The 27,378-nt window shown below is 45.8% G+C and overlaps 1 protein-coding gene across 1 annotated transcript; it reads right to left on the bottom strand.

Annotated features, from left to right (window-relative positions):
• Positions 1-829: 829 nt before the first annotated feature.
• DERL1 (derlin 1) lies at positions 830-24,227 on the bottom strand. Its single transcript, XM_037048470.1, has 8 exons — positions 23,868-24,227; positions 13,644-13,755; positions 10,160-10,224; positions 9,116-9,142; positions 8,433-8,528; positions 6,998-7,050; positions 5,365-5,475; positions 830-2,587 (listed from the first exon to the last, which is right to left on the bottom strand). The coding sequence occupies exons 1-8, from the start codon at positions 24,018-24,020 to the stop codon at positions 2,449-2,451; spliced, it is 756 nt and encodes a 251-aa protein (XP_036904365.1). The 5' UTR covers positions 24,021-24,227; the 3' UTR covers positions 830-2,448.
• Between the last annotated feature and the right edge of the window lie 3,151 nt (positions 24,228-27,378).

Genomic DNA, 27,378 nt, shown 5'->3' on the forward strand with positions numbered 1-27,378 from the left:
GGAAACCCCTGCTCATAACCCCTCCTCCTCCTCCTCATTAAGTCCCAGCAGTTCTCTCACGGAGGTCTCTCCGGCCCACCCCAGCCCCGATCCCGCTGCCCTGGCTGCCCTGGCTCAGCCAACCTCACACCTGCACCTCAGCAGCCCACTCAAAACGGGCCCTCTGCTCCGCAGCCCCTCCCCTCTGCAGCCGTCTCCCCGTGGTCCGAAGCACCTGCTTCATCAAATCAACACCCAGCAACTCTGCTTCCAGGGCTGAATCCTGCAGACCTACTCCAGCAGGCGAACAGAAGTAATGCTGTCGCCACGGCGGCAACGAATGCTGGGCTCTCCTGAACGCCTGAGAGACGACTGGTCACAGAAATGATACTGTATCTCAGAGAGGGCAGGGAATTCAGAAACTTTTGACAGACAATCATCAAGTTGTACATTTTAATTTACAGTATTTACCAATAAAAATGATTAGTTACAAAAAGAAAATTTCTCTATACAAAATAAGGATTTTTTTTTCATTCAGAAAGATAATCCACTGTCATGTCTTGCCTTGGCAAATCAAATCCCAAATAGCTTGCTTAGCTAAAATTATTCCCAAGAGATAGGTAATCCAGACAAGATTAATAAAATAACCAGTTTCCTAAGTATGTTTAAGAGGAAGAATGTAGCGGACATTTCGCCTTGAACTGAGGGATTCTGTAACGACCTGCAGAAAAACCTGTGCTCGGGCAGCTGCGTTGCTAGGAGGGCACGGAAGAGGCCCCAGCTCACTCACCACGCGGTTTCCGACGAGGGGGTCCCTCCTGCACAATGAGCGCACAGGCACAGACCAGGGAAACGTACAGGTACATTTTATTGTGGCCACAGGTCGACAACAGAACGTATGACAGGTAGGGTTCGGGGTCTTCCCACCTCCTACTTTGCCATATAAATTAAATACGGAGAAGTACGCACAAACTTTATTAAAAAGGAGGAGCTGTGTTCACACCCCCACTTCTTGGGATAACGCACCTCACGAGGAGTGGGGCAGAGAGCAGCCACCCTGTTAAGTGCGCAACGTTCCTGGAAAGGAACTTGATCAAAAGGTTCGAAGCCTTTTCAGCTGACTAAGTGCAGCAGCCACACAACTGCTCCTAGCAGTTTGCCTTTGGAATAAAAACATCCAACGAGAAACTGTAATTCCGCAACAAGCCTGGATCTCATGGGACAGCCCACCTGTAAGACAGGAGTCGGGGGTATTTACGCTGGTCTAATGTACATTCATGACTCAAAGCGATCCTCTCAAACACAATGATTCTAAAGCCATCACGACCCAAAATTACACAACTCACCTAGAGATGCTTGTCTGAGCTCTTAAAATATGATCTTTATATGGAGGAGCTGTGCCCTCCTCACAGTTAAGTATTTGGCAATTAAAGGGGGGGCAAAACACAACAATTTAAACAGGGTATAAGGTTCTCCCTGCCACTCTACTCAATAAACACATATCCAGAATGAGAATGAAATGGAATCAACACCCAGGGGCCTTTCAAAGACAGCACCTCCCCGTGGCAGATGCGATTTGGAACTTCCCAGCACAGTACAATCCAGCTACATTCTGCGTACACACCCAGCCAAGTATGCCTTACACGTGGGATGCAAAGGGACTATGCCCACCAGTTTAAACCTGGGTAAGATGCGACTCCACTAGAGCTGTGATCACTTAACTCAGGACAAAAAATGCCTAGCAACCACCTTCCCACCTTATTGATACCCATCTGCGGCCCTTGCTGACCTGGTGGTGCTTTCTGAAATAAAAGCTTCTGAAGAGGCGGCAAGTGGGTGCAACTGACACCAGGTCACAGCGACGGTCAAAGCCGAGAAAAAGCCCTTCGTCTGCTGTTCCAGGCCTTCTCCCCTATCAGTACAGTTCTGCCACCCAAGGGAGGAAAGACGTGAACAAGTTTTTTGTGGCCAAGCCTTGGCAAAAGTCAATAAATACGAGAGCTTGTCAAAGGCAGAGCCAGTTTATGGGCGACCTCCTCACAGTGCAAGTCTGGAGGTCAGAAAAAAGTAGGAGGGAGGGTTGTGTGCAAGAAAGAGGTAAGAGTGCCCCCCACAAAGATCTGCTGGCCCAACCCCAGACACCCAGGCTGGTGAAGGCAGACAACCACCTACCCAAACCATTATTCGGATAGAAAAGGAAGAGGAGACGCCCCAAAACAGTCATTTCTGAAATCTGCACAGTTGACATTTGTTCTTCATAGCAGTAAGGACTTGAATGAGAATCAGGAAACGTGGGGAACACTTATATTTTCCTTCAGCATTTAGAAAGTGTTGTCTTGTACTGAAAGACTACATTCGGTGTGGGTCGGGTCCACCAGTGTCTGCTGGAAATCAGGTGTTATGCACACCCAGCACTGGGGGGGAATTCATCGAGCAGAGTGGCTGGTGGGCAGGCCAGAGGCCACTCCTTCACTGGTCCCCAAGCCGAAAACCCTGTCCCCAGTGGTGTCTGCCGCCTCCACCGTTCTGATCAGCAGCTCGCCTCATGCTAGCAGGGGGCACACCGAATCCCGATACCCCTCCTCTCCTGCTGGGGAGCCAGCGGTACCTGGAGCAGAGCAGGGGACAAAGGGACAGAAGACAACAGGGTCACTGCTGTGTAGTGTGCAGACCATCAGCACATCTCCCTTTCCCGTGTCCCCAGTCTGTCACACTGAGTCATATTAGCCTATGGCCCACGGAAGATGGGGGACAATGTCCTGGTAACTTGCCTTCTCAGAACTTAGCTCAACTCCCTGACCACAGAAAGCACTCACTTTTCAGGTGTCTTAAATTTATTAAGTTTTCAGCTAAATTCACACACTCAACCCTTTTTCTGATTACGAAAGTAATTCATGCAGAATGTGAAAAATATTCCCACAAGTGTGTCCACCAGAAAAAAAAACCCCACCTATATGTACAGTATTTTCATACATCTACCCATGGACCAAAGGACACTAAATAAAGCCACTGTCCTTTGACAGTGGGCAGCGGCGTGTTCCGGCCCCCACGGCGTCTCCCCACGCAAGCGTCTGGGCTCTGCAGCGTCCATTGGGCGACTGGAGAAGGCGGCTTTATGTCCTGGAGTTCTGGGTGTGTTTTTGAAGTTTATTCATGATCAGCCCTCCAACTACATTCCTTCCATCTCACAGATGGTGGGCAAGTTGAGGGGAAGACTTGCTGGTCTCCCACCTTACAGTTTCATAGTTTAAGAGTCACTGAACAGCTAAGAAAACGGAAATCCAAGTCTGGGTTCTTGGTTTTTCCAACCATTTCCCTCCCTGGTAAACTGAGACTACGTTTAAATTTATTCCACGTCAGAAAGAGGGAAACTGAGGCAAGGCTGAGTAAAACTCTTCTAAACTGACCAGGGCTCGAGTGACAGCCATCAGCACAGGCGTACATGGCCCCTGCGCCTCCAGGCCCCTCCCCTTTAAACAGGAAAATGGCTTCGCAGAGCAGGGAAGAGGATCTGTCTACTTTTCTAGGTACCATGCGGAATAACAACGCATCTGAGAATCCGCTAGCTCACATCTTCCCCTTCGGACACACACCGCTCCAGCTCTAAGTCAAAATGCATTTCCAAGCACCGTCTCCCAAAATACCCAGCATGCTCTGTGCCCCCGGCCTCTGGAGAACGCCGGGACGCACAACACTTAAAAGGCAGTGCCGGGGCTGCCTTGCTTTGGCTCTTACTGTAAGACAATATGGAAGCCATCTCCACTGCTTAAACAGAGAGTGAAATTAAATGCAAGTAATTAGTATAAAAAGACACCCAATTATACATAATCAACAAAAATTTATGGTAATTTCAAAGCAGTTACTGTTTTTGCAAGGAACTACATTTTGTCATCTGATCTTTATGCAAAATGTAACAGAAGGGCTTCCACCAACAGAGAGAGCTCAAAAGGCAGGCAGGCTCCAGCGTGCGGCTGGTTTTGCCACTAGGATCTCCTATACTGTGATGCCCACGACTGAGAAATATCTCCAAGCCGTTAAGGCAGAATACGGCCACGTGAAATATAATAACTGCGGGCTGCTCCCCAAAGCACCGAGCTTTCTTTTTGTTTAAACTGGTGCACCTGCCATCTGACTAGATCAAAAACACAAGCCTGCTGTCACTGTGTGCCCTCTGACAATTAGAAAGCAGATTGGTCATTTGTTTTTTTAGCCTGGAGGCAACTCGAGACTCAGAAGAGAAACAGGTTTCTTTTTATGCTCCTAAAGGAAAAAAAAATCAACAGTGTATTTCTCTGTATGTGTATTATATTTCATAATAAAGTTATTTCAAAAACCTATCCCTAACCTAGAAAGGGGGGTGAGGGTTCGGGGGTGGGAGGCCTACGCAAGTTTCACTGCCCTCGTGGACCGCTTGAAAGAATGACAAACTGCAAAACATTAAAACAAGCGAGATGTGAAAGGGTACGGTGTGTTTTTAGGCTATTGAATGCAAGCTATTACTGCACGTCCCCAGCTGGAGATACGGGCCCAGTAAGTGCGACTGCCAGGCAGGCTGTGACACCCAGACGGTGATGTCCCTGGTCCCTGCTCCCACAGCCTTCTGCTTCAGGGACAGAATGGTCACACTACCCTTCACATGCTGCTGCAGGTCAGCATCGCTGCTGGCTGGCCACTCCCCCACACCCAGCCCCAAGCGCAGGAGCGGGCTGAGGGCTTGTGTTTGCTGAGTACCCACCACCGCGCCCCCAACAACGTGCCTGACCGCCTGCGACCCAGTGAGCTGGGGCCGCCCCCAACCCACTGGCTGATAAATGGAAGCTTGGAGGCTTTAGCAGGTAAGCTTCCCAACATCAAAACTGCTCAAGGAGGGGAGTGGGGTTCCAACCCAAGTCTGTCTCAGAACCAAAGCTTTGCCCTCAGTCGCCTCCCTTGAGTAAACCCTAAAAGCAGAGGACTATATGGACCTCAAGTCCCACTTTAACTTTGAAAAGTCCCACAAACAGTCTGATCTCTCACAGAAAAGTGTCTTCCATGGCTGACCAACAAGCTAACTTATCCCTGTTAACCGTCCTCACCCAAACTCTGGGGTGACTCTGACATCCCTGCTGTCCTGGCTCACTGCCACGCACACTGGGCTGCACGCAGGTGTCCTACCCCCTCACCTCCCTGTGATGCCTGAGTCGGGCCTCAGAGGCCCTGGACAGGTTCTGTGGGGCTTCCATCCCTAGCTTCCTGAGACTCTGTGGCCAGAGCAACTCGTTGGATGGCCCCCGTCTCTTAGGAGGGAGAAGTACACCCTACCCCTCGTGGAGTTTTCCTTCAGCATACATGAGAACACGGGCCATGACGTGATTGTTCAGTGGGAGAAGGAAAACAGACACTTACAGAAACTGAGGTGTGGACAGAAAATTTCTTCCTCCCAAGTCCATTGGGTATCTGAACATGAGGAAGAAATAGAGATGTCCGACCAGATTTCCGATGAGCTCATTGATCACCCTGCAAACAGAACCAAATCAGTTCACAGACATTCAGGCAGTGGAGGGGCAGCGCGTGTTAACTAAGAGCGAGGACAGGTCCGTCACGGCGGCCCGTTCCTGGCCCCTGCAGCTCGGTGGCAGCTCCGCGATGCGCCCTCTGTGGCCTGAGCGGCAAATGTGTCCCGAGGGAGAAGGGAACCATCCTGCTGGACCAAGGCCGCCGGGGCCCCTCAAGGCCAGCTAGCTGCCCCTCTGACACCTCTTTCGAGCCCCAGCCCAACCTCAAAATACTGTTTTTGCTACTGCCTGCCTGAAGAGTTGGGGAAGCTGCAAACTTTTGAATGCTTCCAGACACGAATAATGTATTTACGACACACAGGCAAGGGATGCAGGCCAGCAGGGGAGGAGCATGGGAGCAAGGAGGGCCCCGAAGGCTCGCTCCCCCTTCTGGCGCCAGGGAGCTCACCTGCTCACCTCCTGTGTCCTCAAGTAAGACATCACTTTAGGGAGATCACTCAGAAAGGTGACCATCCCCTTGTAACCCTAAAATAAGCAGTGGCCTTCTTTTGTTTTCCCATGGCTTACACAGAGGCCACTCCAAGGTTTTTTACATCCACTCTTCCTATTACACATCCTTCCTCGTCTTCACTGCAACGCGATTCCTGCCAGGGACAAACCAACATGCGCAGACGCTGCCCTTCCGGGTGGCAGGTGGCTCACCAAGCTCAGAACGGGCTCTGCTCTACAGTCTGCTTGCCTGATGCACTCATTTCTCCCCGGCAATATACAGCAGAAGTTAGGACCAGACGTACTAAGAGTTAGTACCATTAAAATCCTTTCAACATTAAAAATACTGTGTAGTGTAAGAAATGGAGGGTTTTCAAAATAGTTGCATGTTGGTAACCCCCTCTTAGAATCCTGATTGGATGCATTCAGGGCTTTCCTTCACGCTAATTCCAGACTAGAAATTTACCCTGGTGGTCAAAACTTCTGTCCTATCCAACCACTTACACAACTTCCCATCTGAGAGTCTGTATTTCTATGACTGGTGAGCAGTTTCCAAGGCCTTGAGGCTAAATGACACATTTATTGTATGCACAGTGCTTACAGGAGTCAGTTCAGATACAAATTAGATCTATGCGTGCTTTGTCTGGAAGGAATCCAGAAATGAATATTTACTCAAAAATACATACATGGAATTCTATTATAATAAAGAGCTAACAACCAAAAAAAAAAAAAAATCATTCAATGCTAAAATGTATCACCAGCCTGCAATTTAATCAGTTACAAGAAAATGAAATTTTGCAAGTATAATGTTTCGATGCCTCAATGTTGAGATTCTTTAGCATTTTATAAAAATTAGAGAAAGAAAATAAGTAAGACTGGAAGCCATCCAAGGCTTAGTTTCCAATTAAATAAGTCAAACAGGGCACACTCTTTGGGTTTCTGCCTGAATCAGTGCTTCCCAAACAGCTTTTTTCTTTTGAATTCAAATAAATGTGTGCTGCCTCTCAAAAAATAAATAATCTGAAGTTACTTACGAGCCTCCGATGATATAGTTGAATCCGAGGATAACCCACGGTAAGTAACAGGCCTGGAAAAGAACGACACACACCTGAGTGCCACTCCAAAAGGGGTACCTCTAGAGGGGAAGGCAGGGGTAAGGATGTACTGACAGAGGCTTTGTAAATCCTTTGGGAAGTCATGCCAGAAATTTCTCAGATCACTACAGTGTGATTCCTCCTATACTTACAACTCCCTATCTAAAATTATACCTCTTCACACATCAGTAGCTAGAGACACAGAGAGGTCTGTGCTGACAGTTTCAAATGCAACACGTCCTGCTGAATTAATAGTAACAAAGAGCTCCAGAAAGTAGGTGAGTGTCCTACGTTATTAAAAATCGGGTCCAGACCTAGCTGGTGTGGCTCAGTGGACTGAGTGTCCACCTGCAAACCAAAGGGTCGCTGGTTCGATTCCCAGCCAGGGCACATGCCTGGGTTGCGAGCCAGGTCTCAGTAGGGGGCTTGTGAGAGGCAACCACACATTGGTGTTTCTCTCCCTCTCTTTCTCCCTCCCTTCCCCCTCTCTAAAAATAAATAAATTTAAAATAATAATTTAAAAAATGGTCCATAATAGAATCACATTAAGACTCCAACCAGCACACTGCTACCAGTAAATTAAAATATCCCACCTTTTTAGGTTCCCCTTTTATACATTCCACAAAATTACTTGAATTTTTATCTCTTTACACACTGATACCTTAAACTAATTCTCTCCCAGATAAGACAGCTCTGAAGATGAATTGAATAGCTGAGCACCTTACAGGCTCAAGACATCATTTGAAGAGTTCAGGGAGTTATAAGGAACTTTACAAACTGGTAAGCAAAGGGGTACACATAAATAACTTGAAGGTAGAATGTGAGAAGTACTGCAAAAGGAACACAAATATTGCAGATGCCAAAAAGCATGACTAATTCCAGGCAGGTGATTCGGGAAATCTATGTTCTGTTCCAACTCAAATTAAGAATGAGTAGGATTTGCATGAAGAATATTGAAAAAGTGCTACCGGTGGGAAATTGTGAGAGAAGGCAGGAAAGAAGCGCACACAAAAGAACCCAGCACAATGTTTTGGCTAAAGTGTAACACGTATGTATAACAGGGAGTGATAAGAATGGATTTTAAAAGGGAGGGTTTCACAGGAGTATCTCTCCCTCCTTCTCTCCACCACACACACCCACAGGAGATCACTCAGGGACACGGGCTGAGGGCCCCGAGGCAGAGAGGTAAAGAGGCAGTGAGCAGTGATCCTCAGCAAAGGCCTCTGGGTTGGCTGAGGAAACACAGGAGAGCAGGGGCTTGCCGGTGGTATACTGCTCTGCACTGACCTCTTCTGGACGAGTCAGAAAGTACACCTGTGGGCTGAAGAGGCATTTCCACAGACAAATGAAAATTTTCCCAACTAGATTAAAATACCTTAAATCGTGTTCCGAACCAAAACGACACAATCATCTCTCTGTTCAGCTGGGCCCAGACATAAAGCACTGACATGATCAGAGGGATCATCAGCAACTGCAAAAGAGGTCGACACGTGAAGGCAAGGCTCCCACGACCCTCACACCGAGGCTCTGTAGGAATCCACCGCTTTTTTTTTTTCTTTTGGCCTCTCCTCTCCAAACCAATCCTCACACAGCCATTCAGAAAGCAAAAGGAAACTCAACTCATTAGAGTTCTAAGCTGACGCTTCTAATAAATCATACACTGTATATGCTACAAAATCCTATAAAAATATAATACAATTATGCTATTTTAGATAGGTTCATAAATATCAGGGTCAAGCTCTGTTATTTGAAAAAAGCAGGCATAAAGCTTTACTTACTGTATATTCTCAATTTTTAAAAAGTGTATATCCACATACATGCACAGAAAGTAGTGAATAACCACCATTCTCAACTTCAAACATGAGGAAGGAACCAGAAATGAGTAAGAAAAGTAATGGTTTTGCTAACTCATGTAAGGTCTTCAAAATAAAACACCTATAATTCTATCATTTCAAAACACCACATAATTAACCCCGCAGTTAATGCAATTTAAACTTCTAAGGCCTTTAATTATATATATGAAACACACAAAAGGGCAAACAGACAGTCCCAACTCACCTGCATGTCCATCGCCAAGCCAGTAATCTTGGTTTGTCAGTTAAAGATCAGACAGAAACAAGGCGTTCTGCACCAGCGCAAGTTCGTGTCCTACCAGTGCTCTGAAGGGACACCCTGCTCTACAGTCCAGGCAACTTAAAACATCCCAGCGCACAAAGGCATCTACTAATCTTCATTATGAATATTTTGTCAGGCCCTACGACGACAAGGAGAGGGCAGAGTGCCTGCTTCGGCACATACTCAGTGCGGTCACCTGTGTCCTCCTGCCTGGCCCTGCCTCTGCATCTCAGCCTCTCCCCTTCAGCCAGAACAAGGAGATGCCTGTGCCCTCTGAAACAAATGACGACTCGAAGGGTCAGAGATCCACAGCATGGCTCAAGTCCAAAACATTTTTTTTCTTCCCTTAAAGGAGGAGAAAGGAATCCAAAGTGCCACATTTTCTGGCTCTTGGCCATGTGTCAGTGGAAGCTAAGCCCCAAAGCAAGGACCTGAGCCACCAAGTCCCTTCTGCGGCTCTCACCATCTGTGAAGGGCCACGGCTGAAGGGCCGCTGACAACCGTGGTTGAAACCCAGCGCAGACACGGGTTCTGTCCTTTCCTGGGGCCGAGTCCTTACAGAGGGACCGCTTTACTGCTTAGGACCCCCAAGATAAGGCCAGCTATGAAGTCAGAAAAGGATGCTGGTGGTAAATCAATTTTCTGTTCAGGACCACAGATTTCAAAAGCTGTCTGAGGCCTGGAACCTCTTTGTGCTGCAGTAAACAAGCTGTCACACGTGAGCACACAGAGCAGCGGGAACAAGAAGAGGGAAGAGTAATAAAACTCGACCAAATGTGGGAAAATCCGAGAGGCGATGGCAGGAGAATGCACCGCTCAGGGGCTGCATGACTGACCACAGCCTTCAAAACCCTTCGTTATCAACTGTGGTAAACGAAGGTGCAAATGCTGTCATTTGAAGTGCCGTACAGAATGCTGTTTTCCCAACCTAGGGGGAAAAAAAAACCCTGGTTTCTCCGCGGCCCAAAATAACCGGCTGAAGGATACCACGATGCAGACCCAGTTAAAGAGGAGCATGAATAAGTAGTCCGCTGGCCTCCCGTCGAAAGCACCTGGAACGGAAATAAGCCAAATAGACGTCACAGTTCAGAATTTCAGAACAAAAGAATCACCTCTATGTAGAGAAATACTTAAAGAACTGTAGAGGAAACCAAATGAGAATACTGTGAAATCACTCCTCTCAAATAAGGGTGCATTTTTAAAATGTCTAAGTCCGTGTCCCCATAGAGCCCCGCCTGCAGCCACCTAGGAAGCCTCACCTGTGCCCTCCGGGCTGACCCCAGGGAGCAGTGTGCTCTGATGCCGACGGCTGAGCAAGGCCCACAGTCCTGAGATGCCACCACGGCCCGCCGGCCTTCCCCGAGTGGCCCTCGTCATGACCCAAGGACACGTCTGGGATTGCACGGTCATTGCACGGTCAGCCCTCCTCCCTCCGTTCGTCTGTCCCTCCTCCCTCCGTTCGTCTGTGAGCTCTACCAGGGGAGGGGCCCTGTCTGTCTGCCGACCACCGTGGCTCCTGCAGCAGAAGGATGCCGGGAGCTCCTCCCTGTTATTACTCCCCCCCCAAACACACACACTCTCTGTCTGTCTGTCTGTCTCCCCCCACACACACTTAGTCCAGCACTGGGCTGACAAAAGACTCCGTCCGTCCCCACCATCCAGGAACCTCCAACCCAGCAAGGGAAAACTGCGGGGGCAGGGANCTGTCTGTCTGGCCGACCACCGTGGCTCCTGCAGCAGAAGGATGCCGGGAGCTCTTCCCTGTTATTACTCCCCCCCCAAACACACACACTCTCTGTCTGTCTGTCTGTCTCCCCCCACACACACTTAGTCCAGCACTGGGCTGACAAAAGACTCCGTCCGTCCCCACCATCCAGGAACCTCCAACCCAGCAAGGGAAAACTGCGGGGGCAGGGAGGGGGACCAGCCAAAACTCTCCAGAGCCTCTGACTCTTAACCTTCATACTACATCTGGGTAGAAGACCGCAAAGACCAGACCTCCTTGTTACAGACGAGGAAATAAAGTCACATGAGCAAAGTCACGGGGCTTATTCGCAGCAGAGTGCAGTCTAATAACTGGTTTAGTGTTCTCGTCACACTGCACTGTATGCCAGGCTCTGTCTCATCACTGGGCACAAAAGTCACCACGAGCCCAGCTCTCCCTACCAAGGGACAGTCTTCGTGCCTTGGGCTGGATGACTGGGGAAGAGGCTGAGAAAGGGAACCTGTGGCTGTGAGGTACCTCAAGCTCAGGCATTACCTGTGCTCCCTTCCAACTGAAACAGCCCTGACAAGTGTCAGAAAGGCAGACAAAAACATCGATCTAAAAAAACAACAACCGACTTCCAGCAGATGTCTGTCCTTTTTCCTTTCTCTCTTCCCTGCTACCCAGAAGGCACACTTCAGCCACAGGGTTAAGGATGCTTAATGGTAGGGGATCCCTCTGAGGAATCGGAGCTGAAATTCTAACAAATGCTTCCGAATTTTAATGACAGTTTTGCTTCTTTTTGATGTGGTTTTGGCTTTGTGATTTCTAAGGATTCTTTAAATTGAATATTTAAAATACTGTAATCACATAAGCTACAGTACCTTATTATTTGGTAAGCTTGCAACTGGGACTTTACAAATTAACTGGCCTCGAATTGCAGTCCTCGGTTAAAATAAAAAATATAAATAAGCCAACATTGCTGTCTACTGAATTCAGCCAGGCAGGAGCACGTGTGCGTGGCAAACCTTCTGTCGGGCATTATCCGGAGGCCGTGTGGTGGGACAGGGACCAGGGACTGGAGACCCGGCTCCAGCCCCAGATGTGCTCTCTCTCACCCCCGTGTGACCTGTGGGACATGTCCCCACCTCTCCAGACCAGTGTCTCCTTGTCTACAAAATCTCATTTAAATGGAAAGACCTTGAAGTTCCTCTCTATACAAAAGTCCACAGCAGCATTACCCATACATAAGTGCCCAAAACTGAGAGTCAAATAGAAACATAAAGTGGTGATTCCATACAACGGAATCGTACTTGGCAACATAAAGAAGTGCTAACATAAGCTACACAGAACCTTGAAAACGCCACAGTGAGTAAAAGCAGGCAGTCCCAGTTTCAAAGACCATGGATTACATGATTCTGTTCATAAAAAATACCCAGAATTACACACTCGCAAATGGCTGAAATAGTGAGGTTCGTGTTACATAATTTTTACTCAAGAGAAAATTAACCTTTCTCTCTACTTTTATAAGTATTTGAAATTTTTCCATAATAAAAATTTTAAGAACTCGTCATGGGTCATCTACACTTAATCTAGAGTTTATTACTAACATTAAAGCCCAAACCAAACAAAGCATTACTCCAACAACTTAATCCTCAATTAAATGACATCACAGGGTAGAATACTGAGCAAGTTGGCATCGTCTCCGGTCCCAGTGGGATAAGGGAGCACGAAAACCATCTATTCTGGTGGATTTCAGGATGGAACCCTTGCTACGGCGCTAAGAGTCCTGTGTGCATCTCACCCCAGCAGAGCTCACTTTCCTTTCCCCTGTCAAACTAAGACAACGGGCTAGGTCCCTCCCAGGAGTAACAGTCTATGGCCTGACACTCTGTATTAATGGAATGGCTTCTGTCTTTAAAAAGCACCTAGTAGCGAATGCCAGGTTAAGGAGAGATTATATTTGACACATAAATGCCCATTCTTCTAGTTCCCTGCAGTTCGGAGGCTGATCTGCAATGGGCAAATTGACAGGCGTAAGGGTGGTTCACAGCTCTCCATCATGAGCTAAGGCCAGCAGGTTTACAATGTCTGAAATCAACCAGCCTTTTCAAAATCATTATGTTCGCATTTTGCCGCAGCAGTATCAATTTACTGCTTCAGGATAAGCAACTCAGTACAGCCGGCGAGATATTGTAGGAAATAAATAACAATCAGTAAGAAACCTTGTAAGAAGAGCTTTTTATAAGAAAGCTGATCCGTAACATCGCAGAGGAAATCATATCTGATAAACTATCATATTACTGAACCCTGACTATACAAGTATATTTTAATGTTCAATGACTCAATTACAGAGAATAAGTCCAGGTTTTTAACGGCACAAGGTAGGGTTTTTCAGCCTCAGTCTAGGAGATCTGTACACTTCCACCTGACTGCGCACTAAAGGACAAGGACTGCTGTGTGACAGAGATGAGTGAGACGTCACACTCAGTGAAAGGCAAGCAGCACAGCCACTGAGGACGTGGGCAAGGCCTGCAACCCCTGGTCTGCTGGGGCTTCTCCATCTACGAAATAGGGGCACTGCCACCTACACCTCACGGTGATGCCGTGAGGGCTGGAAACCAAACATCCGAAGTGCCTGGAAGAGTGCTCGCGGTCATAACGCCATTTCCTTATACGTGCTAACTGCTCCCAAAACCCCTCCGAGAAAACACGGATCAGCAAATTAAACAGAAACAATGCTTCGAACAACGTTGGGTAACATACCTGTTTCAAGCCGCGTAGAATACTGATACAAGAAATACAAATTGACCAAATACAGAAATCCCGTTCCTGGGCCCACAGGGAAGAAAAAGGCGGCAGTGACTGGTCTCCAAATCTGTCCAGATCAAAATAAACACGGCCGTTAGTTTCTCTAAGCCTGCTTAAGTTTTTTTTCTTTCAACTACACAAAATTAACTCTTGCAAAACATTCCCTCCAATGATGAGAACTAGTAAGGGGACACCACCGATATCATTCAAGAAAACAACTGAAAGGAAGTTCATACCAGTTACAGTCACATCAGGATACAGATTAACTGGAGTAAAACCACAGCATAAAGTAAGCGACGAATATTTCTAAGCCAGTGGAAAAAAATCAATCCTGAAGAAGTATATGGTTAGTCTTTGCTATAATCAAGCACACGGGTCAGCCTCCCAAACACAAATTACACAGACAATTTCCAACAGGACAGCATTATCTCTACTCAGAAAAATCATAACACTACTTGGGTGACAAATCTTGTCAAAAATTGTCATACTCAAAAGGTGAAGTAAAATAAGGACCCCCCGAAATCACTATGCTTTTTAGGCAACATAGACACTTGACTCTACAGTACAACCCTCCCCCAAAAAAAAATTAATAATAGGAAGTTCTACACTGAAAAGTGTAGAACTGGTCCTTGGTCGCCCAGTTCCCTTCCCAGCAACAACGGATCAGTTTCTTGTACTACTTTCAAGAAATAATAGTATGTGTTACTATTACCCACCCCCTCCCTTTCTCCCTACTTAATATCACACCGTTCTATACTTGTTTCAGTCCCTTGAAAAATACGTTTATTGCCATCATAGTATTCCTCTTGTGTGGATATCTAAACTTCACTTAAACCGTTACAATGCCACAATGAATATTCTTGAACATCCTTTGTACATATACACATAAGATAAATTCCTGGGAGTTATTCTGCTAGATCAGACACCTGCATTTAACTTTGGTAGATTTTGCCAAATGCCTACAAAAACGTTTAGCCAATTTATACTTCTTCCTAAAATGTAGATTAATGCTTGTCTTCTCTCAACACCCTCACCAGTTAGTGTATTTCATATTCACCAATCATGTTTTTAAAACTTATCATTTCCTTTCTTCATTTTTCTGCTAGATTTGTGTATTTTTATATATTATGGAAATTTCCCTTTCCCACTGTAGCAAATATTTTCTGGACTGTCATTAGCTTATGCTTTTATAATACTTTGCCATGTAACAGCTAACTTAACGTAGGCAAATGTATCACGCTTACAAGATACTTCTCCACTCCAAGAAGATAAGAGCTCACAGTTTCTTTTTAGCACACCCGTGGTTTACCTAAGGAGTAAGGAAGAGATCCAACTTATTTTCTCAGTGGTCACTCAGTTCTCCCAATCCTATTCACAGAGTAACCCATCTTTTCTCCATGTATCTGAAAAAGTACCTTTATCACATAGTTATTCCTTTTCACGTTAAGGTCTATTTTTAGATCATTCTGTTTAGAACTGAATTGCTACACCAATACCCACCTATTTTAATTTCTAGTTATATGATGTTTTCATACTTGGTAGTTACATAATTAAATAATTCCCCTTCTTGTTTTTCTTCTACATTTGTCACAATTTTCTTGGCTAATCTCAGTATTTTATTTTTCTAAATGAACCAGAACCAACATCTTTACGGTATCAATGGGACACTGCTGCGGCACCAGCCAGGAAGGAGTCCTTCACGGCATTTACAGCTTCCATCGAGCTGCTGCTTTCCACCTCTTCTCATGCCCACCACCAAAGCTGAATTATCTTATCCTCTGGGCTTCTTGGGCTTTCCAAGGATAGAACCCTATCTGTAAATAAAACTGAGCATCTAATTCCACACTTGTCTAACTCACTGGTGAGCACCTCCAGAGCATGGTAAATAATAGTGGTGGGAGTAGTTGGCTTTCCCAGACGTTTGGAAATGCCAGCATAATGCTGGCTTTTGGCTTGAGTGCTACGTGTCTCACTGCACGGCACACAAGACACAGCCATGGCTCAAGGAGTCCTCGGCAGTGGGGCAGCTGCCCAAAGAAGCAAGAGTGGGCGTGAGGGCTGGGAAGTGTGGTCCTGGAAAAATGAGTACAAAGCCCCAAAGGATGGCAAGAGCACAATAAATACAGGGGGGTTGTGGCCAACAATTTGGGTGTGGCTGGAACAGAGGACAGCGGTGATGGGCGGGGCCGGGCCAGACACAGAGCTGGCAAGACAAATTTTCCCAGTAGTAGACCCCTCAGAGCTTAACTCCCTGTGGAAGGAAATGCACTTCACATACCCAAACAGCAACTTGGCAAGAACTGTGTATTAAACCAGAAAAAGAAATTAGCGTTCATTTTGGTTTATTCATAATTTTATCACAGAAAACAGTAGAGCCTAGATTAAAGTCTCGGCTTACAAGAGCTCACTGCCGAGTCTCAATCACCACCTGCAAAAGGGGAGGATATGCTAATATTTGCCCTACTCTGACGAATGTTTTTTTTTACTAGTATGCCACTCTGTTCCTGCACTGATTCAGGAGGTGGATGTCACAGAAGAGGAAACAGGATGAGAAAAGGTTAAGGGATGTCTAGTAGGTAAGTGGCAGAGCCGGAGTTCTGTTTCAGCCTGACTCCAGAGGTGATGGCACCAAACCCCACTGTTACAATGCCTCTCACAAGCGACATCACTATCACGAGGCAAATGACACTTAGTGGACATTTTCAGTCCTGCACTTGTACTTTCAGATGCACTTCCATAATCCGGATTTTTCCTGCCCACGACAAACCTTGCAAACAAAGACCAGAAGCAAGCAGCCCTGGCCTTGGCTCTTAAGTAGCCATGGGGCCTTAAGATGCCCACTGCCATCCGCCCTATGACTCGCATTGTCCTTGTCTCACGGATTGTGTAAAAGGTTGGAAGTGGGAAAGTACATTTAAAAGGTGCTTTGTAGAAAACACGTTTCTGTACAGCTGTATGACTAGTACGATATTTTGAGAGTTGCACACCGACCTGGATTTTACAAATGCACATTTTAAACTACCCCCCAGTCCTGTAAGTTATTAGAGGCCCAATTTTAGGGAAAAAAAAACCCTCCGTTTTTTCTGACTACATTTTTTCACTAACACTGACAACACGCACTATTTTTAGCCACTGCGTGCACCTGTTCTTTGGAAATCAGTGTCTGTCAAAACACCTCACTTCTGTTCCCTATTCATTAAGCTTACCCTTGCGTTATACTAGCTTTCATTGATCTAAGAGTGTTATTATTTTTGTATTACTTTAAAACTATAATTTGAAAAGACAAGGAGAGAGTTTGTCTCTTCAGAAGGACACAATGTAATACAGTATTTCTGAAGTCTCATGGAGGGTAACCCTCCTTTCCTCTATCTTCAGGGATGGGGTCAGGGAGGGATGTGTTCAACCCTGGAAAGCCTTCACGGATTCCTGTAGAGGCAGCCAGGTGCAGCACAAAGAGCCCGGGACTCGCAGACAGAGGTCTGCGTGGCTGGTACGCCAGAAGCTTCAGAGGGCATCTCATTTTAACCCCAGGGTGATGCCAAGGCCAGAACCATAGTCGCCCAGCTTCGTCACGAGGAAAGCTGGTCCCTCATTAGGTAATCCACCCACAGTTCCTCACTTAACAAGGGCAAGAAGCCCAGATGTTCACTGGCACGAAGACTTTCAAAAAACAGAAGACACTGTTCTTTAGTTTAGTCCAACAACTTCTGGAGAGAATGTTTAGTTCAACAATCCTTGAACTAAAGTCTCCCAAACAATCTGCTACTGAAATAATCACACATGCCATCCAGAACCTAGAGCAGGCTTTTCTTTTATTAACTATCAAAAAGAAAGATTTTTCTGAAACAATAAGGATTGGTTGACTTGGAGTTAAAACCTGCATGGGTCACCAAGCAAGAAAGAAAAGCACCGGTGTGCCAAATGCTGGTATTAGCAAACTGACTTTCTGGGGGAGACACGCTAGGTATGCAAGAAAAACAAATGAAAGGCACTCCATCTCAGTTGAAGACTCTGAAAGAGCTACTAGAAGACATCAATTCTACTCAAAAGAAATGCACACCTACGTTCACCAAGACATGTACCAGAATGTTCCCAGCAACACTATTCATTCTAGCCAAAGCCAGAAACTACCCAAGAGACCCAATGCCAGTAGAATGGGTAAATAAATGGCGGTCTAGTCCCACATGGAACAACATGGGGATGAGCCATCTCCAGCCACGAGCAGACACATAGGCAACTCTCAAAGGGACTGACAAGAGGATAGTTACTGTGCTATATGCACGTGCCAAATCTTAATATTGCACACCTGAAACTTACATAATGTTATAGACCAACTTTACCTCAATGAGTAAATAAATAAAATCAGGGACAGATTTCAAATCCTGAGGCTGGAAATAGAGCAAGGAAGTTTGCTACCTTCCTTCTATTGAACATCGTCCTGGCAGTTATAACCACTGCACTGCAAGAAAAATAAAGGTGTAAGCTTGGAGCAGAAAACAGAGTAGGCACAAAAGAATACATACTGTAGCCCTGGCTGGTGTAGCTCAGTGGATTGAGCATGGGCCTGCGAACCACACGATGGCGGTTCGATTCCCAGTCAGGGCACATGTCTGGGTTGCATGCCAGTTCCCAGCAGGGGACTCACAGGAGGCAATCATACATTGATATTTCTCTCCTTCTCTCCTTCCCTTCCCCTCTAGAGATAAATAAATAAAATCTTTAAAAAAAAGAATACATACCGTATAACTGTACTTATACCACATTAAAAAATGGCAAAAACAACCTACATTATTAAAAGTCAAGAGAGCAGTCACCCCTGGAGGAGGTGGTGGCCAGAAGGGAGCAGCAGGCACATTTTGGGGTGTTGGTAATGTTCTGTTTGTTAATCTGGGTGCTGGTTAAATACATATTTTCGGTTCTTGAAAATTTAACAAGCTATAAATATGCAACACATCTGCTTTCCTGCTCGTACACCGTAACACAACAGAAAGTTCAAAAACAAAGCTATGTTCTAAGGGGCAACCTCCTCTACAGTCCACAGACTCACGTACACAGGACTGCTGAGGGAAGATTTGCGAGCGGTACCGCATACCAAGACACAAGCCAGCCAAGTGCTAACCCAAACCTTGGGGCTGTTTCTCCGCTCAGCCTACGGGCCAAGTTATCCTCCTCTTGGTTATGTGTGTACATGTCTCTCTTCCCCAGTGCACTCTCAAGGCTCGCTGTCACAGGTTAAGTGTAGTAACATAAGCAAAAGCTTGGCAAATATATGCACCAGCCTAATCACAGGTCTGGCTGATGCTGTGTGTTATTATTCTTGGAAACAATTTAAGAAACAACTTGAGAGTTCATATCTTCCCATTTCAAGTCAGGTTACTTTTACAGGGGCAAAAAAAAAAGATAATAATCCAGCAGTTCCATTTCAACTTCAATTACAAATAAAAATTAGACTCTTACTGCTCACAAAGAGAAGGCAGTAGTAACAGGAATTATTGCTGGCTATTAAATAAAAATGGCATTATTTCTGAATAAATTATTTACCAGACTATTTGCTGGGGTTTTACAAATATTTTTCTATCTTTTTTATATAATAGAGGAATGTAGTAGGTAATATATTTCCTCAATTTGAATATACCATTTTTGTGTTTCTAAAATCAGGATGTATCTTACTATCAATATATTCATTAAATGTAAATTTTACGTTCCTCCCCCTCCAAAGCTGTATTACATTGATGGAATGTCTTATAATCAATGGAGTTACAACAGAGTGAACCATCAGACCAGAGTTAATATGGTAGTAAATTATACCCATTTAAAAATAATGTTGTTTCTTGATCTGGGTGCTTATTATACACATGTATTCAATAACTAAGAAACTGAGGCTCAGCAAGGGTAAATGGCTTGCCCTTTAAGGGTACACGACCAGTGAGGAGTTACGCCAGGCCCCAAAACCACGAGTCAACTACTTGAAATCCCATAGTCCTTCCGCTTACGGAAAAGGAAAAACAATTTGCGATCACTGACTGGGAAGAAATCACTCTCAACAAGGTTAAATGCTTACCTATGTGTTTTGGTAGGTATTTTGCAAAGGAGTCAAATGAGAGGTAAGATCTTCCACTTAGGGAAGCAGAAACCAAAAAGGCAGCTGTCTGTGAACTAGGGTAACACTGATACCGGGGTGTCTGTGGGGGCATTAACATACGGGGAAGCACAACTCAGGTGGAAGGGGCTGCCGTTATTCTGTCCAGAGAAACAAACCACCGCCAAGGAGGAAGCCACAGGAGACTTAATCTCAGGAACCACGAGAGCAGCGGGAAATCGCCACCTCTCCTCTAGTGAATCAGGGACCAACATGAAGACACCTCCCACAGGGAACTGTTTGTTAATGAGTGTCAAGTGTGAGGCACTAAGAACAGTGGACAACACGCCCACGTGTTTCCACCTATCCAAAGGAAGGAAGTAACACTTTAAACTTTGGAGTTCCAAACCAACAAGTACTCAGAGGACACAGATGGGGGAAAAACGTTTGTCACTTGCAACATAAACCCACAAATCTAAATCAATCGCCCCAGCTTTATTTCAGCTGTTGAAGACCCAGCTTCCGAAGCAAAGATGAGCCAGCGGCAGGAAGCACACCACATGCTGTTTGGCCTCACACCTCAGCCTCTCAGATGCAATCTTTCCTCCAACAGCTTCATTTGCAAACAAGTGCCTCTAGCAGGATCTGAAAGAGCTAAACTTGCCCACAACGGGTAGGAGTCACAGCCGCAGAAAGAAGGTATAAAGATAGGTCCTTCCACACCTGGGGGGCGGTGCACTGTCCTGCCTCCTGCCTGCCCAGGGTCGGGATAATAATCTCCCAAGAAGCAAGGCAAGGAAGATGGGGAAATCATGGAAAGTGTGACACAAATGACAACTCTTTCTAATCCGTTCACCACTTTTAACATTATTTACCTGTGGGCTGTTAGAAAAGTTTTATTTTACTAACTGACTAGACAAGCGAGCAATATTTTGCAAGGAGGGTCTACGCCAGTTTTGACCAGGTTTTCCCACAAAATGATTCACACCCACTGCTCCTCCAGCATTCGAGGCACCCACAGGCCACCAGGCGTGAGGTGCCCCATGTTCGCTCGGTCACTAAGTACTTGCCAAAGCAACCGAAGTAGAAACAGTACGCAATTCTGGCTGCAAACCATTCATATTCTAACAGCCAACTGCCTACTTAACTTCTCTCCCTACCTGGGTGCCTAAAAAGCACCTCTAGGTCTTACATAAACAAAACATAACTTTTTTTTACCACTAAGGAAAAGCATTAAGTTTTTATTTAAGATGACAATAATAAATCCACTAAACATTAATAGATTTTTTAATGAAAACTAGTTTTCCAAAAAGTAAAATTAGTGACACTTTTATAACTGTCCTTAGTGTCTGCCTTCACAGAAGACAGCCAGATTCTCACATCTTCTCCATTCCACCTGTTGTGACATGTTGTTTCGGTTGAAACACAGGAAGAAAATCTGACCTTACACAGATCTGTAGTCGCAGAGGGCAGAGTACTTTAGTCTTTTCAAGTAATTCAAAGCATAACTCTCACCCATAGCTTCCCCCATTTCCAAACCTAAGGCTCCCTAAACACCTCCCATCTCAGCGCAGGGCTCCGCCACCCACTGTGAAAACAGGGTCATTTCTGAGTCCTGCTTCCTTCACCCACGCACCCTTCACACCCATTCAGCAGCCCACTCCAACTCCCAAACCTACCCACTTCTATCTTCACAGCTTCCGAGTCCCAAACACGGTCTCTCTTCCCTCCTAACTTGATCCCTCCCTCTCCCCACACCACGCAGCAAGTCTCTCCCACAGAGTAGTCAAGGTAATCTTGTCAGTCTTTTCTCTAAAGGTTCCACAGCCTTCCTGGCATCCTCAAAACCACAAAGCCCTATGATCTAGCCCAATCACACCTCTGCACCCTCACTTTATTGCACTCACCCCTGGCCATCTCGGTCCTCACCTCCAATCCTTATGCCTACAGCTGACCTTCTACTCATCCAATCTTTTTCCTGTTTCTACTGCCTGTTTCTAAGCTTACCATTATTCCTTCTTCCTGGAAGACTGTCCCCAGAGCCATATCCTCCCAAAGCTGACCCCTATCATTCAGATTTCAGTTCAGAAATCTTGAGTCTTCTGGAGCACTCTGTCAAATGATCCGCCCCTTAAGTCATTCTCTAGCACATGCCTCTCTCATGTTCTTCATGGGAGCTGAAACTTTTTCTGTCTTATTTACTACCGTACCTCCAGTGCCCAATAACTATAATGTACTCAAACCAATATACAAGTGCCTGCTATGTGTCAGGCACTATTCTAGGTAACAAAGACACTGATAAACAAGTCAAAGATCTGGCTCTAATGAGGCCTTATTTTCTGGTGGGAAGTGGACTAACAAATACCAAGTGGTGGTATGTTGCAAAAAATATTAAGGGTAAGTGAGACAACGTAAAGGAGGGGCTCTATTTTATGCTGCGCGGTCAATAAGGGCTTTCCAAACAAGGTGGTATTTAGGCAAAGACCTGAAGGCGGTAAGGAGGTAAGCCATGGTTCTCTCTCAAGCAGAGAAACATGTGCAGAGATCCAAGGACAGATCCAGGTAACTGTCTAGGAACACCTAGGACTCCATTGTAGAGCCAAATGTACAAGGTGGACAGCAGTAGGAGATGAGGTCATGGCAGTAGGGACAGTGCTGGCCACAAAAAGGCCTTAATTTCACTCATCAAGTTGAGAAGACACTGCAGGGTTCTGGGCAAAGGACTGACAGGACCTGATTTATGTTTCAGAAGGTTCGCCCCCGCTGTCTACAGAAAAGATTGCAAGGAACAGGCTGGAAGGGTAATGGCTTGCAGTAGAGAATGAAAAGGGACCGGATTCTGGTTATATACCTGAAGTACACAGAATCTGCTGACAGTCTGAGGCGCCTAGGAGGAAGGGAAATCAAGGACGACTTTGTGGCTGTGAGCTTGAGCTCCTGCAGTAATGGTGTTTCGATTTACTTCTAGGGCAAAGGGAGAAAGGGCTCTCAGTTTGGGACACACTAGATTTGAGATACCTATCGGTCACCCAAGTGATCATTTCAAATAGATGGCTGTATGGACAACTCTGGAAATCAGGGGACAGATCACACAGGTACATTTGTATTTGAGAGTCTTCAGTCTATAAAAAGTACTTAAAGCCATGAAGCCAAATGAGATCACCTACAGATGGGGAGAGTGTAGAGAAGAGATCCTTTACCTGGTCCTCGGGGCTCATGACAACATCCAAAGGTCATGAAGATGAGGAAACAGCAGACGACATTAATAAATAGTCGGTAAAGCGGGGGCAACAAGAGAATACTATCCACAGGCCAAGGAACGTCTTGAAATTCATGTCAGATCTTAGTATCTGTCCTGCCACTGATTAAAGATTTAAGTCACAGACTCCAGTGAATGAAGACAATCTCCGGGAAACTAATATTCTCTTGCCAGTAATGTTATACTGGACTGTTTCCCTCGTGCTTAAAAAGAATAACAAGGCCTTCCATTTCCGGAGTAATTAACCCTTTACTCCTCCTTCCTTCGCATATTCAAACTCTACATGCCAGATACTAACGAAGTCTTCAGGGCACGGAAAAGAAGATAAATAAACTCACTCTTCGCACCTCTGACCTCGAATCACTCCTACAGGGGGAAAAAAACCTCATTAACTTAAAAGGAACTCAGCTGGATGTTGGGTAAGTTGACAGTCACAGGCCACCCACGTGGCAGAGAAAGGTCAGAGGGCACCTGCTCCGGGTAGACCCACGGTGCTGTGACCCGCGTCCAACAGTCCGCCAACTCTCACAGACCTCCCTCCCCACTGCCTCCTTCTCTGACTGCAGAGAGCGAGATGCAGCACAATCTTAACATAAGGACCAAATCAGTCCCCTCGCCGGACCAAACAGAAGCCTCCACCCCCTGAGACATCCAGCCCATCGCTCCAGACCCCTTTGCCACCACCCCGCCCCCGGACCACAGGTCCCCGCCCTAAACCGCTGGAGCGGTCGCACTACAAATCCCACGAGGCACAGCGCGCTCGCAACCTGCCGGTCTATGCTCCGCCGCCGCGGGCCCGCCTGGAACCTGTAGTCACTTCTCCCCGGTCGCTGGTCAGTACCTGGAATCGGTAGAGAAAGGCTTCGGGCCAGAGGACGAAGTAGGCCGGGCTGATGAGACCGAGTTTACCGACCAAAGGCACCGCGACGGTGGCGGCAAACCAATAGCGTGTGATGGTTGGGATGCTCCTGAACCATTCCCCGATGTCCGACATCTTCACCTCTTAGCTGGCCAGGACGCACACAGCCGCCCGACTCCCGGTCCCAGCCCCTCAAGACGCGGCCGTCTCCGTCAGTGGAAGGTGTCGAGGCGGAAGCAGCCCAGGTCGCCGTGCAGAAGGCGGAGACCGGCGGACGTGGCGCCACCGAATTCGGACCAGCGAGAGAGCGTTTGGAGGCGAAACTTCCTCTTCCGGCAGCCGTGGCGGACGTTGACCAGAAGTCCCGCCGCTTAAAGGGCAAGTACAGTTTTTATCAGTGGGCGGAAGCTCGACGGTCCGCGAACTGTGCTGTGAGGGGCGGGGCCAGACGGGGTGGTGACACGGCTGGTGGAAAACAGTAGTTGCCGGGAGCAACAGCTAAAACTGCCCTCACTGCCCAATGGTGAGGCTGAGCACCCTCCACCTAATTCGCGGAAATGTTAGTAGGTCCACTTGGGCAGTGTTTAATGGGGAAGAAGGTAAATAAAGCACATCATTCCTTATTATTTGTTCATTCATTCCACAAATGTTTGTAGAGTGTTTACTAGGTTCCGAGTGGGATTCTAGACACAGAATGGTGCTACAGCTTGGTGCTACAGCTCTCAAAGCTGTCGTGGTTACCTTCGCTCCTGGAGCTTACAGTTTAATAAGGTTAGAAAAATAATACACGATTAAGATCATTTTAGAGAGTAAGAAAAATAATGAAAATTAAGTAGGAGATGGGGCAGAGTGACGGGGTGGCAGCGGAGGAGTGTGGAGAGAGATTAGCTACCTTAACTGAGAATGATCAGGGCAACTTTTCAGAGGAGTGAGCCAGCCCCGCACGCAGACATCTGGAGAGTTACCCGCACAGAGAAGAGCCACTCCATCTAGACTGGAATGTTGAAGGAAGTGAAAAAAGAAATTATCTTGACTATTAATCTAGTTCGCTTTTCTACCAGTGGGCCACAAGAATTTTTAAAACATGCAATACCAATTTAGGGTAACTGGCCTCTTTTATCTACGGTCAACTGAAAAAAAATGACAACTGCCAACACAACAGTAGCCGTCTGGTGTGAATGAATCAAAATTATACCTATTTTTTTCATATCAACAAAAATAGATTTTTTTGGTGTGCTGCAGAATTTTAGCAATTAGTTTACATGTGCGATGAGATGAGCAAGGTTGAAAATCGCTGATCTAGTGCATCAGATATGGCTTAAAATACAGGCAGATGAGAATCTATCTCTTTTTAGAAGAATCAAAAAAGAAGTGGAATAGAACTTTTCATATGTAGGTCCTACAGCTTAAGATTGATTAAGCCATTCAATAAAGACCATAAGGAATACACAGTAGTCCACTTAGATTTATTCTCTGCCTGCAGCCAAGGAGATTGCGCATGAGAGACCTGTACCATCTCACCAAATGAAAGAGGAGACCATTATTGGATTATGAGGCACAGTGAAGTTTTAGTAAAATTTCAATTTGCTTTGATAGGCTGAAAGCAAAGCAGGACTGTATGTAAAAAGGGTTAATTAACATCAAGCAATGATACCAGGCTAAATTCTAGGAAAAAATGTAGAGATGTGGGAGAATAGGCATTCTCATGAATTATTGATAAGAATATGAATGGGTACAGCCTTTCTGGCAAGCAGTTTGGCAATATTTAAGTGTATTTCTAGGAATTTAAGCTTTAGATAGACTCCAGCTTATTTTTATATTGCAAGGCTAGTCATTGCTTCATTTTTTGAAATAAAAGATTGGAAACAGCTGAATATCTGTCAAGACACCGGTTACAAACTACAGTTTATCCATATAATTAAATGCTATGCAAACTTTTTAGGAAAAAAATTTCTTTGTGTACTCCAGAATGGAACAATTTCTAATAACTTAGAGCATTAAGAGTAGAAGAGTGATAGTGCAATGTGCACACTCTGCTATTGCACGGTTGTGCTGCACAGAAGACACACCTACACTCAGTATTTGCTGGAAACTGCGGTCACCTCTGGAAAGGGAAACAGTCTGGGGAGACAGAGTGGGAAAGAGACATTTTAGAGCAAGTCCTTTTCTACCTTTTAAATGTTGTCCCAAGTATATGTCCTATGTGTTTAAAAATTAACTTTTTTAAAAAAGATTTATTTATTTATTTATTTTTGGAGAGAGGGGAAGGGAGGGGGAAAGAGAGGGAAAGAAACATCAATGTGTGGTTGCCTGTCACAAGCCCCCCTCCTGGGGACCTAGCTGCCAACCCAGGCATGCGCCCTGACCAGGAATCAAGCCAGCAACCCTTTGGTTCGCAGGTCAGTGCTCGATGCACTGAGCTGCACCAGCCAGGGCAAAAACATTAACTTTAAAAATACGTAGAAAGATTTGCTCAGAAAGGAACAGTTTCAATGTCATAAACTTTAGAAAGATTGGGAAGTAGGAAAGATGACCTTAACTATGTCTTTCCTGCTCTAATTGAAGTACATTCCCTATTGTTCCTCCTTAAAAAATGATTTTAAAAAATTGGAGAAAGACCAGCAATTAAGGGCACAGTATTGCCTAGCCCTGAGCTTGGCACTGAGCTGCTGAGTGATGCTAACAGACGGGGCTGGTGACTCAATGCCGTTCTGTTGTAACAGTCACACAGGATCACCACCCTCCTGGGATGCCTGCCACACATGGCATGTTTCTTCAAGGAATCCAAAGTACATTGAAAAGATGTAATTAATCCTTGTGTTAATTAGTAGGCAGTTTTGTTAGCACCATCTTGCAGATGAACTATGGCAAGAACAATAATTTATCTGTCAGGCCCAGCAGAACCAGTCAGTCCTAAGTCTGGGAAGTTTTTTAAATTTTCGCATTCTGGGCTGGGGGACAAAAGAGTTACTGAACATCAGGCAAAGCATTTCCCACTCGTTATTCTCTTGTGCATAGGTGCCTGTGCATGCATGTGCACACGTGCATGTGTGTATACTACATAAAGTCAGCCTTCTACACGCTGTAAAGGAATCAGTCTTGATGTCAGTCCTGCCTCTGTCCTTTGCTGATCCTGTGCCCATGGGCAAGTCATTGACCTCTTAGCTGATGCATCCCAGTGGGAAAATAGTATTACCTGCTGCCTACGACAGGTTGTTTGGTTGGTTGATTGTTCGCTTGAATTGAGACCCCGCTGTTTGCCAAGCTCTGTGCTTGTGCTTTTCATGCATCATCTCATTTAACGTGCACACGAACAACCCCATTACTAGGTGCTACTTTTATGGAAACTGCGAAACAGAGATTGACCAATTTATCCAAGATCACGTATCTGTAAGTGGTGATTCAAACCCAGGGCTCTCTGACCTGAGGCCATCTTTGAACCGCTCTGCAGTACTTCTGTGACAAATGTAAGGCACTTCAAAAACTCCAAAGC

The sequence above is a fragment of the Sturnira hondurensis genome, unplaced genomic scaffold, assembly GCF_014824575.4.
Source record: "Sturnira hondurensis isolate 20B ecotype Veracruz unplaced genomic scaffold, ASM1482457v3 Scaffold0006413, whole genome shotgun sequence".
In the NCBI taxonomy this organism is placed as follows: Eukaryota; Metazoa; Chordata; class Mammalia; order Chiroptera; family Phyllostomidae; genus Sturnira; species Sturnira hondurensis.

Excerpts from the sequence above, each read along its gene's own strand:
- DERL1 (XM_037048470.1), bottom strand. The coding sequence starts at position 24,020 with ATGTCGGACATCGGGGAATGGTTCAGGAGCATCCCAACCATCACACGC. Across the intron at positions 13,756-23,867 it reads CCTTTCTCTACCGATTCCAG|ATTTGGAGACCAGTCACTGC; the intron begins GTACTGACCAGC and ends TGATCTGGACAG. Across the intron at positions 5,476-6,997 it reads AACTATATCATCGGAGGCTC|GGTGATCAATGAGCTCATCG; the intron begins GTAAGTAACTTC and ends TTCTGTTTGCAG.